Source organism: Atractosteus spatula, chromosome 1 (assembly GCF_055471065.1).
Source record: "Atractosteus spatula isolate fAtrSpa1 chromosome 1, fAtrSpa1.hap1, whole genome shotgun sequence".
Classification (NCBI taxonomy): Eukaryota; Metazoa; Chordata; class Actinopteri; order Semionotiformes; family Lepisosteidae; genus Atractosteus; species Atractosteus spatula.
The window spans coordinates 52,305,429-52,325,669 of record NC_142706.1 but is presented as its reverse complement, the minus strand read 5'-3'; the positions used below and the strand labels follow the sequence as shown (position 1 = coordinate 52,325,669).

General features: G+C 39.6%; 1 protein-coding gene across 1 annotated transcript; it reads right to left on the bottom strand.

Moving 5' to 3' along the window:
- Window positions 1–1,939: 1,939 nt before the first annotated feature.
- Window positions 1,940–15,222, bottom strand: LOC148841257 (uncharacterized). The gene is made up of 8 exons (XM_088920890.1): window positions 14,942–15,222; window positions 14,377–14,456; window positions 13,874–13,938; window positions 13,707–13,760; window positions 7,713–7,788; window positions 3,153–3,247; window positions 2,867–2,939; window positions 1,940–2,142 (listed from the first exon to the last, which is right to left on the bottom strand). Exons 1-8 carry the CDS (start codon window positions 15,220–15,222, stop codon window positions 1,940–1,942), a joined length of 927 nt encoding a protein of 308 aa, XP_088777016.1.
- Window positions 15,223–20,241: the final 5,019 nt, after the last annotated feature.

The following is a 20,241-nucleotide window of genomic DNA, read 5'->3' as shown; positions in this document are numbered from 1 at the left end:
TCACCCAAACGGAGTAATGAAAGCAGATCCACTAGAGTTGTTTGCAGGTGTTAAAAGACATGTTTTTCACTGTTAACTACAGCTAAAGACCACCTTGGACTATGGCTCCCCTGCAGTGAATAGTGTTTCAGATCTTTCCCAGACTCCTACCTGAAGTCTGTTTGGCTGTAAGATTTTTTAAATTGTTTTACTGTTGAAGAAGCAACTTATTTTTTTTTAAGATGGAACTTCCGCAGGATACTGCCACATTGTTATATTATAATAAAAGGATTAAAGAGGTCAATACCTCCATGCCACTCAAAGTGCAGTGCCAAACTGCTTTTCTAACAGCACTGCTGGGACAGTCTTCTTCATTTGCAGCTGTGCAAGTTAATGTGGTCTCTTAATAGGTATGTTAGGCAAAGTAGGAACACCCCTTTACCAATGGGGTTTTTTCAAAGATGCATAGAACACAATATCCATTTGCTGTCCGTCTTTTGATTGGGTTTGGTGGGAAGGGCATAAGAAATAATGCACTCCTACCTGGATCTGCCTTTTGAGAGGGTAGAGATGCTCAGGTGTATATATGGAAGTTTCACACATATCCCACCCAAAAGCCATTTCATTTCATTATACAGTACGTATTCTAAGTCACTATGCATAATCGGCATTTCTAGTGTAATACACTTTAAAACTTACAGGCACATCTGTTTAAAGACATATTTACTACACCCTTAGTGCAAATGTAAAAGCTGTGCCCAATGGCCTCTGTGCGAATCAATGTATACAGTTCACTAAGCAGTTCGGTTGAGCAAAGGTTCATGCAATAGCTGACTAATGTTTCTTTCATGGTCAGGAGCTGCAGAAGGCTTGCTGTTAATCTTGTGTAGAATCTCCATGTGTATCCTGCCTTGGATTTGGAGTTGCCCTTACCAAGTGATGCAGAATTTCCAACAATCTGCCAGAAATGAAAAAGGCAAAGATCCTTTAGCAAGGGCCATGCCAATCATGTATAGCTCATATCGCATTAACAAAGGAATCACGATGAACACCTTTAAGGTAATAATATTACCTTTAAGGTAATATTCCTCAATGCATACTAGCAATGACAAACCCCAGTCTCCCAAATATCTTTGGAGTGATTTGAATACTCCATGTGCCACTTTTTACAGCAGATGACTGAACTATTAATAACTAAATTCATTAATAGCCTTTGTGTCTGTCTTATTAATGTCTGTACCAAATTGTATCAATGTTTACTTTAGGGTAAACTTTGGCTAAACCCAATTTGGTTGACGTCTTGCTATTTTGTCAGAAATTGAAGTTATTCTGCTGCAAGTACAGTAAATGATGTATACAATAATCTGTTTTCTGGTTATCCAGAATAATCTTATACCACCACTTTCCCAGGGCTTCCTATTAATTAGTATTTTTAATGAGCTTTTCATTACAATGAGGTTCAGTTAGACTAATCATCTGAATAACAGTCCATCACCAGTCAGCAAGACCACAAGCACAGTATAAACACTACTTTTCACAAGCTAGTCATTCGAATTACGTATGAAAGGGTGTGAGGTCCAGTTTCCCCCAAGAGGCCATAACTAGCTTTTAGTGTCCACATAGCTCACAGATATTAACAGGTTTGATTAAATCATTGTAAACATTGTAGGTTTCACTACCTCAGATGCACTGTCCACACCAAAGAAGTGCTTTTCATCTGAATTAAAAAGATCCAGAAAAGGAATAAGATCAAAACGTATAGACAAGGACCCTGGGATTTGACTGAAGTGATTTAGATGGAAATCTGCCTGATTTTTCTGGCACATCTTTTACTTTTACAAATCATAATGTCCACAGAGAGCAATCATTTCTAAATACATCTTAGTCCTGAAGTCTTGTCACATACACTAAATCAGCTGTCTTGTCTCAGCCTTTATGTAGCTGCTAAAAAAAGGATGCTTCATGGTTGTTGATTGACATGTTTCCCCGCACTTTCCTGTGAGTGCCGGTACTGACTGTGCCAGGGCTGAGTCACCCATTCCGGGTGGATCTGGAAGTCGGAGGCTTTGTGTCCCGCTGCCTCGCGATGGCCCAGGCCCTTCCGCTGTGCTCGCTGAGGGTCTGTGGACAGGGTTTTTAACAGGCTCGCCACAGCCGCGGTTTCTGCAATAAATCAAGAAGAGGGGACAGACGGAGAGAGGGAGAAAATAGCTATAACCCTTCTGAGAAAGAAAAAAATAGACACATCATTCACTTTGATAGCCCTGTCTTACCAGCAGCCTTCAGCTTGTGAGACAGCACAACCTGTTGGAAAATCACCTCAGATTCCCCCCAGGCAGTCAGGAAATGCAGAATGGTTCACCATGACCCACGTGCACAGTCGCTGCACAATGGCTAGCTAGCTAGGTTAATTGGCACAGTAGTAATGATACTTAATACAGTATCTTAACACAAAATGGTAAGTAAAAATCTACAAAACTGGTGCTTGATAGAAAGGAAGAAGTACTTGAGACTGCAGTGAGGTACATGTGGTGTAAGCACTCCAAACATGAGTCAACAAGACATCCATTCCTCAGTACTGGAACTAGGATCTTTTTATGGAAGTTGTTTTATATAGTTTTCTACTTTTTGTGTGACAGCTGAAAAAATCCCCCAACTTCATCAAAATGTATCCTTTGAAAACATACAAAGATAATGTGGTTGTTCCACAGCTTTCCTGTTCACCTGCATACAGCTTGATTTACTTTTATGCCTTTTTTAAAAGTTTGAATAAATTATTACAATTCTCGTAATCAGTTAAGCAGAGGAAACATTTATGCTTTTACGGACAGTACATGCAGTCACTTGAAATAGAAAGTTTGGTCCTGTCCAGTCTTTTTCAATGTACCTTCTTTCCCTGCCCTCCTGAGCCACTGGTTCATTGGCACAATGCACTCTGGTCTGATGTGTTTGGACATGGCCTTCTCACAAAAGCAACAGCAAAAACAGAAAGTAAGGATAAAAAATGACATTATATCATACATTATGTCAGACCATATACAGTACATAATACAGAATCAAGTAATTATGAACATTTAAGTTGTTTTAGAATTTAAAGTTTTGTTTTTGGCAAGGCTCAAGTTTTAAAATGAGATTTTTATTAATGTCACTCAGGGCACAGACATCACCCTTACCTGGCTGATGTAGCTGTGTGCAGGAGAGCCTTCTTTTAGTGAGCTCCCACGCTGCTGAAACATGCTCACTGCCAAGTCCTGGACAGCTTTGCTCTCTACCACAGAAATGTAGCATAAAGGATTCAAAATTGAAAATCTTACATTTTTAATGAGGCTTCCTATAGAAAATTGAAGAAAAAGCTGTATACTTAAAAGCAGTGTTAAGTGCTTTTGGAATTAAGGTAACAAACATTTACTTTTACAGAACCTTATTGCCCTCCTAACACTTCTATTCCCTATCCAACTCCCACCTCTGCTCTTCTGTCTTTTGTTTCTTTCTTTTTTTTCTCACTTCTCCAGCCTGTTTTTTTATATTTGATGTTCTGCTGCCAATCCACACCCAACAATGCACTGCTAATTGATAACCAACATTGTGATTGTTGTTCGAATCCCATGCAGTTGGTGTTGCTGTCATTATGCCTTTTTTAGACATATAAACTGTAAAGAAGGTGAATCTTTTAAAGTGCTCGGTTGTTTTCTGTTTCTATGGCCATTGTGACTTGGTGGGACAGCTGCTTTTTCAGTCTTAATAATTCTACAGACGTTCTTTTAAATTAAGAGTGAGCTATTTATGTCCTGACATGTTCCCAGAATTCTTGCTATTACTCTTTTCATCACCCTAGTTTCCCACCGAGCCTCAATCTGCCTGCAGGATGATCACTAATCAGCTCATCATGCCATCACACTGTTCATCACTTCAACGGCCAAAAAAGGATCAGAATCCAGCTACTGCCTCTGCTGTGATTTACCCCATCTACATGTTAATTTGAATTCAATAAAATACTAGAAAATCCACTGAGCTTATATGTACTCCACAAAAAATGCCAACAATTACATAAAATTATAAGACATGTGGTTAATGATTTTCTCTTTTTAGATAAAGGAACTACAGCTACAAGAGCATATCAACATTATTCAGTTAGTGTTATTCCTAATTCATTGAACAAAATAAATGTTACGCTTCAAAATAAAAGCTTTTGTTTTTTTAAAGAAACTTGTCTTTAAACAAGTCATGTGACTAGGTTATTGAAAATTATTTACTTTTCACTAATCCATCTTAATTTATTAAGCGATATGTTATTCATTGCATAATCCAAAATTGTTCTACCAAAGTGGTAATATTTTATCAGGCTGTAGATTAAGCATAATTACAGTATTTCTAATGAAAGCACTGGTAATTGACTTTAAATTAGATTGCTGAAATCTATACTCATTTTTCTGAAAAAGGAGCGGTAGTACAATTTGTCACAATGAAAAGAAATGTGGCAATGCATGACAAAAGACGGAGAGACTGTCTCAAATCTATTCTTTTTAATTAGCAAGTTAACAGATACAAAACAAAAATTAGGGACAAGGTGTACTAGTGTAGTGTGCAGTATATAGAACCACTGAGAAATAAGCAAGGATTTTTCTCTTTTTAAATATTTCTTCTAGATACGGGAAGAATTTTAAATACCTGGAGTGAAGAAGAATCTAGCACAAGGTACATGAAAAATCAAAGGAAATCATCTATAGGCTCCCATGCCATATAAGCCCCAACACTAATAATAAACAGCAGATCTAGGGTTCCACTGTGAAGTTTATTTTATCCAGACATTTTTGCTATATTTTGACTCCACAAAGTTTCATATGACAAATACATTGCTTGGTTCAAGTTATCAATGCAAGACAGAGGAAACCGCAGTCCACCTGGTATAGATTAGGTGTAGGGCTGCCAACTCTCCTGGAGTTTACCTGAAATTATCATACTCTCCTGCACAGCACTTGGTCCAGTCATGGATTAGTTCTGAACAGAGGCACTTTCGAGATCACCCGATTCAAGGATACAAACTTCTGACGGAACTGACAAAATCAACCCCATGGACTTCTTCAGACTCAACGGTGTAACACAAAGCAGATGGCACAAGTGGGAACTACTTGTACTAGTAGGACTCACTTTACTGAAAGGATTGTAGTTGTATGGCACTTGCTGAGATCCATTCATCCATTTTCTAACCACTTTATCCAATACAGGGTGGTGGGGAAGCCGGAGCCTATCCCAGCAAGCAACAAACACCAGGAAAAGAGACACCAGTCCATCATAGAGCACATTTTTCACAGACACAGCACACACACTCACACCAGGGCCAATTAACTTACCAGCATGTCTTTGGAATGTGGGAAGAAACCCAAGTGAACACAGGGAGAACATACAAACTGGGGGAATGGCTTCTGCAAAGAGTCTGTTTTTCAGAATGTTCCAGTCAAACATATCCCAGATGTTTTCACTTGGGTTCACAGCAGGCAAACATGAACTTTGAACGTTGTAAGCTCAAAGAAATGCTTATGTTGCGTGTGTTGCAAATGCAAAGAAATGCTTAAATCCTGGCAGTGTGGGTTTTGCCACGTAAGAAACTGAGGTCTGTCTCCGCCAGTTTATACTAACAGAGGACCGAAAATGTGTGGAGACGTATGTTGGACAACAGCTTGTGACCAAAGTTCAGACTAGAACTCAGCATTCACTGCTCGCCACGCCATCACTCCTCCACCACAATAATCTAATTTGCCATAGTCTGCCACGCACGTTTCAGCTGTTCCTGAGCTGTGGAGAGTCCCAGTGATGACGTTTAGTGTGGCAGACTGAAGCCACTTGTGAATATTTTGAACACAAATGAAACAGAGCTGTCTTGCTGGAGTGAAGTGGAGTACCAGGACAAGGGTCATGTCCCAACACTGCCAGTTGTCCCAGCAAGGCCTAACACATGAGAAATGGACATTAAGGCCTTGTGCAACCATATACAGTACTGCGAGATCTCAGCATCCTAAGCCATGATTCCTCTCTGCATTAGTCAATCATGGCTTGCATCTTGCAGAAAAGTATTAGAGCTTATAAATACACTAATTAAAAGGGCTGCATCATGACATTATTACACCGAATAATGTTCCATGAAACGTGCACACTGGTGTTTGTTACCAGCTCGGAAACAGCAGTGAAACAGTCCCCATACTGTTATCTGTAACTCAGATTGGTGACCTGAGGATTTATTGCATCATTTCCCATAAGAGGAAGTTACTGCATTTTTATTGCCTGTAGGTAATGTATATACCAAATCATTTAACTTGAGGTGAAAACGCATTACTTTTAGGGTTTGGAAAGCAGAGTACTGTTATTTTTAACAGACAAGTTAAAGTGTGTTTTTCTGAATATTGCATTTTTCCATGTACTGGATTTATTTTAATTGTCTTTACTTTTTGTAGAAATGCTAAAACTGATTTATATGAGTGGTAATAAAAAAGCTGCTTCAAACCCAATGAAGATTTGGATAAAGATTTAGTTAAATGAAATTACTTAAGGATTACCAAAACCTCTTTGTACCAAACCTTCTAAAAATGACCACTAAAATCTATAGAATGACTAAAACAGAATGGCTTCCTAAGTTGTGATTTTTCCCTTTTTCTAAGAAACAAAAGCAGTTTTTTTCACCACAATATTGTACAAGCTTTTCCAGTTAAAGCTGTCTAGAAGACCTTAACCTTCTTAACCTTTGACCACATCTTAGGAAAACTGGCTTCAGCACATCAATAGTTTTGGCTTTTTTGCTCGTACTTTAGTCAGTTTTGGTTTTATTACATCTGGTTCAACTCCTGGGGGAACAGTCTGCAGATTCACAAGAGGAGCTGATCTTGTTGCCAAAGTTGTGTAATCCCACAGTGACCTCTCTTGACCTCCTCAGCAAGGGAAGCTGCTTAAACAGTGTGTGTATACAGGAACTCAAGCTGCAGAATAAAGACAGCAAGACTTCCTGTTCGTCACTGCCTCTTTCTGAACTCAGCATCTTCAAGTAAACCTCAAACTGTATATACCCCTTAGACTTCACAATTGTATGTTACACAGGAGTGCGAGAGCCGTTTTAAAATCTGAGTGAATGCAGATTCAGAATAGAAACGGGCTTGACTTTATTTTTGCTTTGAGGCCAGCTTAAAGGTGTGCAAACATGCTTATTTCATAAGCAACATGCAAGGACTTTGTACATGAAGATATGGAATCAATTAGCTAAAAGGAAGAAGACAAGAATTCCTCCTTGAATTTGTAGCTATGAGCCACCTTCTAAATTTATTTTGAAGTGATGTTGAGACAGAAACATTTACATGGAATGGATGTCCCATGGATAACATCCAAACCAAGTGTACTTTGGCACTGTTTCTTTGATATATGCATTTTAGGTTCTCGGTAATAGTAGAGGTAGCAAATTGTAGGGCACTATAAATGTGACCATTTACTGTAATCTGAGAATTCCAATTTAATCTCAAATAAAGTAATATAAACACTGCAACACAAAATAGTGCAAAGAAAGTCTTGGCAGGTGCTGATAACTTCAAGACTGTTGCAATTTCCTCTGAGATATGAATTGACAAAATAGGACAAATTAAACAAAAACAGAATGCAAAACAAGGTCTGGACACTTCAAAGCCTAACATTTTCAGGTCCCTGGGCATTAAAGAGGGTGTAAAATGTAAATGATCAATCAGATTGTTACCCACCAGCTTCTGGAGCAAGATTCATCCAGGCCCTAGCTGCCTGAGCCAGCTGTGAGCTGCAGAACACCATCTCAAGTACCTGCAATACCGAGAGCCAGATAAAACCCAGAGCACTCTACAGTGAGGCTAGCTGCTGTATACAGTATATGTCCACTAACTTTTCGGTACATTGCAAATGTTTCAAAAATGTTAGTGGACAATGCACTGAACATGTTAAACCAGAAAAGAAATGGGGTTGTAATAAAGTATCCTAAATTTTCATACAGATTAATATTCTCCAGTAATAAATGTTTATCAAACAAAGAAAACACTTAACACTGAAAATACAGCACCACAATTAAATAATAATAATAATAATAATAATAATATATTGTATGGTGTATCTGCCTCTGTAATGATCTCAGAATAAACGGTTCAATAAAAATATAAGCCTGCTGTGGTGCAGAATTACATAGGTACTGTATATATTTATAATTAGATTAAAATCAATTATGAGCTCATTAACTCATAATTAATAAGAAAATTAAATAATGTACATATATTAATTTATGACAAAGTCAAGTTTAATATGTCCTCTAGATTCAAATTTTAAAACATCAGACTTATTTACCTTTCTAAGTAATACAGTGGTTCGTGTTGATAAAAGGGTACATTCTATTATGATTTCCTTAATCTGTTATCACTGAACCAAAAATAGGTAGAGATTTTACAGAGAGTGAAGGGGGGGGGGGGCGTTTCTGCATCATCAAACTACCCAATTCAAACTGACAAGGTAAACAACAAAGCAGAATGTCAATGTTTCCCTTAGTCAGACAAGATGCTGTTTGCTTCAGACACAAGGTTTCCACAGCTACCTAACCATGTCAACCAATCACAAGGGCTGTTTGATCTTCATAGGTCTGAATTCAATCATCATCAAACAAATTATAATTACAATAGCACATAATAATACCCATCTTATTAAAACAGCCCTGACACTTGACAGGCAGAAAGGAAGCATTATGTTCAATAAATCTGTGAAGATACCAGGAGGAATTAGAAATATTCTACAAGCCCAATTTCTTTAAAATATCATTAGATCTGTATAAGAAAAGACACCCAGCATTCATTTTGACATGTGCACCAAAAGTGCTAATAAAAGACACCTTGCAGTACAGGTCCTGTGTCTCCTGTCTGTGTACTCTGCTCCTTTTCCTTAAGCATCTTGCTTTCTGTATCTTTTCCTACAATGCATTTTTATGCTAAATGAAGACAATGAAGAGGTCTGAATAGCATATTTCACAATTGAAGCTGATGAGCATGTATGATGTGCTCACAGTTTGCATTAAAGACACATCTGCTGTGTCCAAAAACAGAATATGAGTACACAGAGTACCTGCAGTGATGCCATTTCTATGACCTTTGTTTAAAGTATAGATGTAGATGGAGGTTATGTTCTGTAATTTCAGCATACAGAGTACTTATTGAGGACACCAAGAGACTGTACAGTTCATTTATCCTATATTAATGGATTTTTGACTGCCTGATACAAGACAACAATGTTCTTGAACCTATTGCCAAAGGGAACATGGCTTTGAAAATAATGAATTGTATATACAGTAGATCCTAAACTTCCTAGAAAGTGAGTATTAAAATGATGAAGCATTTGTAGACGCTACATAACTGCAAATGTCATCCACGCTCCAATGAGAAGGCCCATCCATTGTCAGTCGCCGCTCATCACGGTGAGGGTCACAGCAAGCTATAGCACTCCTGGGAGCACTCTTCTGTTTCCACTGCAGTGTCACGGAGAAAGGCCCAATTCAGAATAGCTAATCAAGCTGGCCGGCATGTCTCTGGAAGAAACTGGGAGCATTCTGCTGAAAAGTGCAAAATCCACACAGGCTAACCCTCAAAACGTAGATCAAACTCTTAAGCTGTCCTTGATGGGACTGTTAATATATGCTACTCTTTCCTCCAAAGACAATTTAATGACCTATGATCAGTGTTGCAAAAGCTGAATTGCATGCTTGCCTTAGAGCTAAAAAATGAATAATGTTAACCTTGTTTAATATAACCAGCTACTGTACAAAGGTGTACAATGCTTAATTTTACGTTTAGTCTTTCAATAACAGTACATTTGAAATAGCCAGTTAGTATCCTGCTAATATTTACTATAACACTGGGAACCAGCCTGACCAGTCAGCAACAGGGGTCACCAATGCATCTGAAACTGAGGACCATTCCTCCCATTTCAACCAGCTCAACAGCAGCAGAGCTCAACAAGGTATCCCTGGATGCTCCCAGTCCCATTTAGGTAGTGGATTCAAATGGATTTCTCCTTAATTTTCTAGAGTTCAAGCATCATTAATCAGGCAGTTTCACTGGCTGACTACTTTGAGAACCTTAAACGTAATGTTTTTGCTAGTGTTACTGTTTTGGTTTTTACCATTACACTCTATCATATTGCTGATGTGATTCCTTTTAGATATGAGATTACAAGGTCAATCATGGTTTCAATCTGATTTAAGTGCTTCTTTCCTCCTGTTTGAGAAATATGGCCAAACTGCATTAGGAGGAAATTACATTACCAGCCTTCATCTTTATTGACAGAGGAAATGCCTGGTTTCCCAAGACAAAACAGTCCCAATTAAGCTCAGCCTATGTGCCCAGAATTTTCACTTTTCTATTGGCCATGCTTGTATAATGTTTGTGAATAGGATCATTGGCTATTGCATTATTCACCCCACCTAAAGCACACAAAACACTTCTCAGTACCCAACCTAGCATTCATACACTAAAAAAGCATCATGCAGTATGAATACCAAAACTGTGGCAAAATTGCCATTCTAGTATGCAAATCTGTACGAACATGATAATGTTTTTGCTTATTTGTGTAGTGCCCAACAATCACTCAAGTCAACCCTCCCTTTTACTTTTGAAAGTGTGCTTGTACATTTTTCGCTACTCTTGCAAATTCCCCAGATGTGGGAACTTGTTAAAGTATGTGAGGGTTTTATTAGACAGGTCAGGGTAAATGGGTGCACAAAGGTTAAGTGCACCTCTAATGTCCTTATTAACCTTTTATATAGTCCTCCAGACACCCCCACCATGCAAGCTCCCCTCACAACTACTGCTTCTCTGTTACAGAGTCTTTGAACATCTTTTCCAGTTCCATCTTTCTGTGCTTTCTTAGAGACAGCAGGCCTGCAAGCGTTCCTTCAGTCCTGACCCTGTCAAGTCACCTATCTCTTTCTGTTTCTCCATACGCGCAGGACACAACCACATTTGCCACTGCTGTACCTGTCCACACACCTGACAAACCATATGCCCCGTTTTAGTTCACAAAGCAACTTCCATCATATTAGGAAAGTGGATTATGCGATATTATGATCACTGACAGTGTAGACAAGCATTTCATTTAAAGTTTAAACAATCTGAAAAGAAGCTGCAAGCGGAATTAGATTACACTTGATGACGACCACCTCTGGGAAAATTGCATTCTTATTCAGTTTTGCGGTATTCATAACTGATTCACTGTAAGAAGCTCTGAGATGGTGATGAATAGGAAAAAGACACTCTATATAAGAAAGTACTGAACCAACTGGTTCTCGGTTTTACACAGAGAGAGGGAGGGTTGTCATTAATTCAAATGAACCTCAGTTATTTTCAATGAGGAATGTAATTCAGCTGCACGTGATATGATAAATAGCTTCTTGCATAGAAAAACACCAGCCCATAATTTAGGACAACATTTCTACGCAGATTTGAAACAACCATACAGTGCTATTGATTTCCTGTGATATGCTGTGATCAATCTGTAGAATCTACATTTGTGCTCTACTCCTTCTTTAGCATTCTTTTAAAATGCTGACACCTGCAGTATGACAGAATAAGGGCAATTTTTTTTAGCTCCGGTTGGATCCGTCCAGAAGGTCAAATCAGTCCATCTGTGATTCAACAAAGAGCACCATCTTCTTGGGCCTGCTTTGTAGAGCCTGCTACGTCTTGGGCCTGCTACAAGTTGCAGGAAGCTGTAAAGTGTACAGTGCACAGAGGCTAGGAGCCCCCTCAGTGGTAGGTGAACATGTGACTTTCCTCATGAGCCTGTTTTGCACAAATGCCCACTTTTATGTGCCCTTCATTCAGCTTTTCAATTTTACACCAAGGATGTCTCACAAACCGCACTGCCAAACCTGTGCAGAAGAATGGAGTTCAATTCATGTCTACAGTAATTACATGGGTCAGTAAGTGAGCGTGAATGCTATTCTATTAGTGGACAAGGGAAGGGAACAAATCAGAGAGAAGTGACATGTAAACGTAGTTACAACTGCCCTCCCAACTAACAACTTTAACAAGCTTCACATGAATTCCGGCTGTTAAACATGTTATACAATTTCTAGATTGGCAAAGCTGGAACATTTCTACCTTTCCATTTGTGCTCTGAGGTACAGTTATGCTCTCTATGCCACCTCAGGATTGATTACCTGAAAATGTGTGCCGTTTCTGTTGAAATAGTTATTTTTTGGGGATTTCAATAATTGGTTGTAAATACAAACCTTTAATCTGAAAGGCACTTCCAATGTCAGTTCCATATCCTAACATTTAATAATTAAGAGAGTGGCTTATGTTTTTTAATGCAGAGACTTACTTCATAGGTAAAACAAAAAACAATGAATACTGAAAACATGGCATCACTTTTTCTTACTATAAAACTTGGCTCACCGTCCTGCCTTAGGGTATGAATAACAACAGCTCAGAATTTCCATCTCTTACTGATATTGAAATAAATATGTGACATATCACTATGTTTCCGGTCAACACGCTGTGTGTGAGGGAAGGTCAATGCAGTCAGACACCGAGGAAAAATGACATTCTGCACTGGGTGTTTAGGAAAAAAAGGAACTAAGAAAAATACAAAAAGCAAAGAAAATGTATATGAGAGAGAAAGAGATCACTTTATTGGCCATATACAATTTCTTGCATTAGGAATTTGTCTTTTCGCACACCCCAACTTGCTCTCCATGAAACACACAGACAGGGAGAGAAGCTTGCGGTCAGAGCGCAGGGTCAGCCATTTATATGTTGCCCCGGGAGCAGTTGGGGTTAAGGGCCTTGCTCAAGGGCTCAACGGAGTAGGATTCCTATTGCTGGCCACGGGTATGAACCGGCAACCTTCCAGCCACAGAGCCACCGCACTGCCCCTATATGAGTATTTTAAATATATATATGCAGTACTATATCAAAGGTTTGAATCTTTAAGGACTGCGAAAGTCAACAGACTGGCCAAACTGTACTATGCTGAAAAGAGAAGAAAAGTTACGTAGCTACCTACTTGAACTACTTCAGCCAAACTGTACTACTTCTGTCACAGAGTGACAAAATAGGTGTAGACCAATAGGCATTGGGGGCTATACTGCCTTCAAGGTTGCTTTAATTGGCCAGTAAAGGAACAAGTAAAGGTTTATTCCATGCTGAAAAGAAAAGAGACATGTTTCGGCTGTGGAGCCAGTGTCTCTGTAAGACTTTGTCTTCCTTGTCCTCGGAGCGTCCCATTTATCAAAGGTCCTCCTTGTGCAGACACAGCTCAAAGGTGACATGTGGGATTGCGAGAGAGGTCTATTTGGGCCTCAGACTGAGAGGGGGGCTCTGGAACAGGGCAAGAACAGACAGAGCATCGTCACATCTGGCCATCTGCAAACAGCCAGTTCATTAACGAGCCCCAAGCCATGTGTGAGCTCTGCCCACACTCAGGGCATCACATTTCTTCTAAATTTTCTCCATTCATTGGAAGTTTCATTTCACACCTCTCTACACCTATTCTGACTTCACACCTGTTGATTGGCCTCTCTTTCTGTCCCCTGCTCCCGCCTCTCACTCCTCCTCCCTCCCAGCCTTTGTTCTCCTGCTACATTACCTTTGCCTGCTGCCTTGTCTCTCTCACACCTGAAGAGGGCTCCACGGCCAAAACATTGTGTTTTCTTTCTTCTTTTTTTCAGCATGGAATAAACCTATTACTTGTTCCATCACAGGGACACCTCCGTCTTCCCCATAACGAGTCGTGACTCCTGGCTAGAAAAGGGCAGGACAAGTCCCAGTCAGAGTGCAGCAGGCTCAGATTAGAGGGACAGACTGCGCCACTGGACACTGGAGAAGGCTTGGACGCCAGAGGGGACTGTACAGACAGCAGGAGAGGAAGGCTTTGGCATCGTCTCTCTCCCCTCCCGCCCGATATCGATCTCGGAGACACCTGAGTGGATTGTGAGGGATCACTTTGATTGGGTCAGGTCAAGACTGAAGAGGATACCTAACACCACTGAATGACGACAGAGTTTCTTCACTGTGGCAGTAGAGAGTAACTAGGGTCCATGAGTGTTCATGTGTTTCTGTGAGCGAGTCCCTTGGGGATTCTTATTTTGTGTGTGCTCTTTTAAGAGACATTACTACTCTTGACTGTAGCTGTAAAAACACTACCTGTCTTGTCTGATCTGTGGCAGCACTGGTGGCTCTAAGAGATAAGATCCTTTTGTGGGGGGAAAGGATTCTACTACCCTTATAATTTCTAGTTGATATAGCCAGCTACAAAGCAGAAGAATCCTGCAATCTGGGGTTCACCATCCATGACATTTGTTCACCAACAAAAAAGGAGGGCAATATGTCAGTTCTCTCAAGCAAAGGGGGCTCTTACCTCTGGCATTCCCAACAGCATGGTGGTCCACAGAATTAAAGTATCCAGAAACAGTATGTAGCTTGGTCACTAAAAAAACTCTGGAACACAAGGAAAGTAAAACATTAATATTAACCATTGAAAGGTGTGAAGGAATCTGAAAGTGGCAGAGAAGAAGAAAACGTAATTCCAAAACATTTTTACAATACGTACAGCATGCTATCCTGTCAGGTATCGTTTAAAAAGCATAAAATGAGGTTAGTGGGTTTTTGTTTCATTGCCACCACCTAAGTTTCTTTTTATTTTTCAAATGCCAAGCTCATACGATCTTTGGGGAGTGACGCGTTTTGGGAAGCACTACAACATAATTTGTCTGACCTACAATTCTCACAATTGCTGAAAATAATACTACATTTATTTCTTCCCGCTTTCCAAGAAACCCAATGCGCTGGTGGAAAGATGCGATTTCATTGCTAGTTGTATCGCGTACAACCAAAAACGCCATAAAAACTACGTTTAATTTTCAGTTGCACCTGTTAAAATATGAACTTAGAAAACCTCAGCGGGAAGGCGGTCGGGTTCTTACTCCGACGGATGGGGCTTCTCCATGCGAGTTGGAGAGCTCGGCCTGACCCTGCACTGCGTTGGCTCGTCCAGTGTTTTGGTGCAATGCTGTCCCCTATAGGTAGTAAAACTCTCTAGCCGTTTTCGGGTGTCAGCTTCCCACGACGATCTGGCCACCCTCCGAATCCTCTCAAACTCGTACGGGTCCAAGGGTCTCTGAAGAAGCTCCCAGTCTTCGGTGTCAAACCACCGTTTTTTGAATACCTCTTTTCCGTAGCTAGACCGCGGTGCTGAAGATGTCATTTCTTCTTTAAGCAAGGCAGCGCCTGGTCAGTGATGTCAGTTTAATTCGTCAGTATTTTAATTTACGTGGCCGTGCTGAGGGAGTTGAAGTTTCACTGCATTTGTTCCACAAAGAAAGAAACGCCAAGTCGGCAGCCTACTCTTCGATGTGGTTGGTGCTTAAACAGGTTTTAAAGAGCTCCTGTGTTGATTCTGTTTGCTAAGCAACAGACAGCCGACGACAAGCAATGATTAAGGCTATAAGGGGTACCCTGGCTTAAAGCCTTGAACCATTGTACGTTTGTTGTCTGCGAATGAACAAAAGAAAGTCGCGCCCTCCCCCTGGATCACTTTAATCAGCCGACATGCCTTCTGAAAGAGGGGACAGGTGAGGCTTGTGATTGTACTGTAACAGCAATGTGCTGTACCAATCGTCGCAAGTGATATTAAGCATTGAACTGAGCAGTAAACGCAAAATGATCATCCACGTGTTATTGTCGGGCAGTAAAAAAAAAAGAAAAACAATCGCCTTGCATCAATCAGATTCCTTTAGGACCATTTTTCTTAAAATCAGAAATGTCATCACATTCTTGGTATAGAAAGACGTGCAATGTAACACGAGTATTCAGTTTTTCAACTTTCTCCTTAAACCGCTTCTTAAATTTTAAAGAAAGGGGCGTTTCATAAAACCATCCTATGTAAATAGTTTAGATTTTATTGTGCCTTAAAAATACTCAAATGATCTAGAGATGGTGCATCAAACTCACTTCCTGCAGGTTCTGCTTGGTTTATAGGATTTCATTTACACAGTGGATCTAACTAACTGCATAATTGTAATATTTCTAGCCTAATTTCAGAATGTATTAAAACTGCAATTTTAATTAAGTAAATATTTGGAGTCAGGAACTGAAAATATATCTTAGGAAACATACCATAAATCTCTAACTAAATGACAGGCTCAAAATACACCATGTGCTCCTGGAATTTAACCATTAAATAGCCAGACGTATGTTTTAAAATGAGGTTGCCCAAACTGTCCTGTGGTATACTTCCTGATATACAACGAGGTTCGGTGTGAAGACTTCTTAAACACATAAAATTAGGAAATCTCTAAGACAATACATTTTCAGGTAAAGATAAAGAAAACTCATTGCCAAGATTAGGACTTTATTTCTTCGTAAATGAAAAAATGGTTATAAACGTTCATTACAATTTTCATTGTCAAAAAGCACCTTCAAATAGGTCAATACAAACTAGCTAACTACAAGACATACAGTATTTACTATCAGATTGTTTCCAATGTTCAATGCACATGTGCATTATGGTGTTCAGCATATAAGTTTTCGGCATGGTCTCTCTTTCTTATAAGAAAACCTGGTTTACAGAGATCATGTATGGAAAATGGCAAAAAAGCAGGTCTGCTGAAGAAATGCTTGTGAAAACAGACATAATAGTCAAAAGACCTTGTACATTTTACAAAGCACAAAGTAAATGTTCAAAGAAAAACATACACTGGTGTTTTACTGATTTAGGTCCTATCAAATAATAGCTAGCCTTTTTATGTTTGCATTCTGAGAACCAGATTGCAGCCCAAGACTGGAGATTCATATTCCTGTACTGTAAGTGCACGGACACGACTGAGGAGATCTACGCCCACATCAGCAGCACTTCAAGCAAACAAACAGATCCTACATGACAGACTTGTACAGGCTAGAGATCAGATGGTTCAGAGTATCTCGAGGAGCAGCACAGCGATTGTTGCCAAGGTGTTCAGATAGTCATTTGACCCTCACTCAGTAAAAAGCAGCTGCCTGGAAGAGGTTGATATCTAAAGGCAGAAATCTGCGTGAGGGGAATAAACACAAGGAAGGCAGATGGCCTTCAACCCTTTTCTTTTGATGCCAATTATTCAGCTTTTTAAATTACATAAATATGTATGTTTTGTAAGATTTCACCTTCTTTTAAATGGAAATGTAAAATGCCTGCATCTCTCTCTTCCATTCCTCAAAATTCCCGGGCAACCACATGATGAATGCAGTGTATAGTCATTTTTTTATTTTTAAAACCGGCAATGGTTGGACCTTTACACTGCAGAGCCTCTTATAAGGAGGTATGGATGGGGCTGTGGATAAGGAACATGCTCAAAGTTGGTAATTTGCTGGAAGGCACGATGTAAATAGCACAGCCTTCTAACTATAGCTCCTAATCATGGCATGTTCAAGTAGGGGTGCCATGTGCAGGGATTTAGGGCACATTCGTGTTCAACTTTCTCCATCTAATCACATCATCAAATCCAGGTTCACATTTAGCTCAGTTGTAAAAGGAGAGATTTATTCACTTCCCTGTAAGTTCAATTGGACAACAGTCCTTGCCCATTTAAGACTAGCAAACATTCACAAAATCCCCATCACACCACCTTCACAACCCCTATTTCCTTCAGGACACGGTTATTGAAACACTTTCACAGGGGTATTGTGTTGAGGTTCACACTGCAGTTGAATTACAATATTTATAGACTGAAAGACCTCCTTTTCTACTGTTTAGAGAGCAGAAGAGCTATGAGTCCTAATCAATTTTTTATGCAAAGTTAATTTGCAAAGCTTTCTTTTTCTGGGCACAAGAGAGCACTATCTGGGGCCCTTGGGTAAAGCAGATGAAGGGAATGAATGTTTCAGAAAATAGCTAAGAAGATGGTTTTTTGAAGCAGATACTTTGGGATTTCTTAAGCAAAGCTGCCTCAAACCATGGTACTCCCATCAGCAAGCTCGATGGTCAGGATAAGATTGTTCTGTTGGAAGGTAGTGTTTGGTGTTGGCCACACAAAACATTTCTCATGGAGACCCTAAAGTCAGACTTTTGACTCATCTGTCCAAGGAACCCACTTCCTTGGCTTGTGTCTCATCTGGGTGCTCTTTTTTGAGCTTCAGATAGGCAGCAGCATTCTTGTAATTGAGCAGTAGTTTCTTCTGGCTACCCTCCTATAAAAATCCTTTTCCATTCGGTCTTTCCCTCATGGTTGAGACATGAACACTGACAGTAGCCACAGAGAGAGAGAGGTCCCCAGATCCTCAGATGTTACTATTGTGTTATGCCTGATGTCCTGGATGATTTTCTGTGCTGCTCTTGGAGAGATCTGGGCAGGAAGACTGGCCTTTGGTAGAGTCACAGTGGTGTTGAATATTGTCTATTTGTAGACTGTTTGACAGTGGACAGATGCAGCCCCAAATGTTTAGGAATGATTTTTTAACCCTCTCTAAAGCAATGAGCAATAGCTACTCTTTTTCTGAGATCCTCTAAATTTTTGGTGATCGTGGTTTGACATGTTTCCTTTAACGTGTATGGAAAACAAAAAACTCACAAAGCGTCTGGCCAGTATACAGGACAGGGATGCACAAACCCTGCCCCCTTTTACCTGTCACCCAATTGTTAAACCACTTGATTCTAATTACCCCATTAACTGTGCTAATTCTTATCCTTTTTTCTACTTCATACACAAATTTGTCTCAAAAACATTGAATCGGTCAATATAAACTCGTGGTTATTTCAGAAAAGACTGCTTTTGATTAAACAAGGATTGTAATTCCCATTCCCATAATTATATTGGGGAGTGACACATATTCTTTGACACTGTACATGCATTCTATCACCACAGAAATAGTTTAAAACAATCCACTCTCCTTTGTCATTTTTTTCCCCAATGTCACCTTCTTTCTTGGAGTAAAGGAAAATTTTAATTTTAGAAATGATCCGATCACTATACAAATAATTATCACCTAAGGAGTCTTAGGTATAATCTTTCTGGACTATGCAGAATATCATTACTGACCAAGACCTACAGAAAATATTATAGAAGCAATTAGTTTCAGCTTTAAATGAACAGCAATATTTCCTATCTTCCATCCGCCTGTACAGTGGGGAAAAAAATGCTTCTGTAATTCATAAATAACATGATCCAAAATCGTCCAGTCCAAGGAGGTAAACTCTACCCTTCCATCGTGTGCAAGAAGCAGCAATGATGAAATCATTAGCGCTCTGTCCTCCTCACAGCTTGCAGCTTGCAGGAGGGACACCTGGACCTTCTTCCTTCTGCCAGCAACCTGGTGCTGTGCTGTAGGTCTGTTGCGCTGCCAGGACAGCGGCCTTGTGGTTGAGATGTTAAAGTAGGTTCCCATCTGCTCCACTGACACCAGCGCTCCTATGGCTCTTGTCGTACAGAGCGATGGTAAGAGCTACCGCAACTTGGCAAAACGGCTTTAAACATCAATCTGGGACGACCTCAAGCTCCGAGGATTTACCTTCTGGTCAGGACAAAACACGGTTTTCTAGGATTCGAATGAAGATTCACATAGAAACCAGCCAGCTCGACTGTTCTCCTCTGCATTTTGATATTTTCAGTTACTGTATGTAATGTCATTCTTAAAAGTGAATTATTCGCTGTCCCAGAAATGGAAATACCGCCTTTTCTAACTTCAGAAGGTTTCTACCCATGTGAGCGCTCGTTCTGTTTTTTTTTCATTACATTACAAAGCCAGAAACAAACGAACTTTTTGTACGATCCAATATAAAAGAATAATAACAAAATATATTTATTTGACTGCAGGATCATGAAGAGCCGCATGCTTGAAGGTTTTATGAGATTACGCTAAAACACCAATATCAAGAGATTTACAGTCAGTGGTGATATAACCAGCTGTGGAACTTAAAATCTAAATTTCTGGCAGTACTGTCAGAATGACCACCTTTTGCATTAATGTTTCCTATTGGTATCATTTTAATCTAGTTTATAATTAGAATTGGGGAAAGATTATAAAATGTGTGGAAATACTTGGATTGTTTCATGGAAAGAGCTCAGTGTAATATTTTGTCAGCATTAAATTATCAGTCTCAAATGATTTCAGTAATACTGGTTAGTGTACCAAAAGCTGCATAATTCAATATTGGGTATTTTAATAGGTACGTACACATTCTTTGTGTTAAATTCATACAGTAATTGGACAATTACCGGGTGTAAAAAAGGAAGCAAGATTACTCAGAATTATG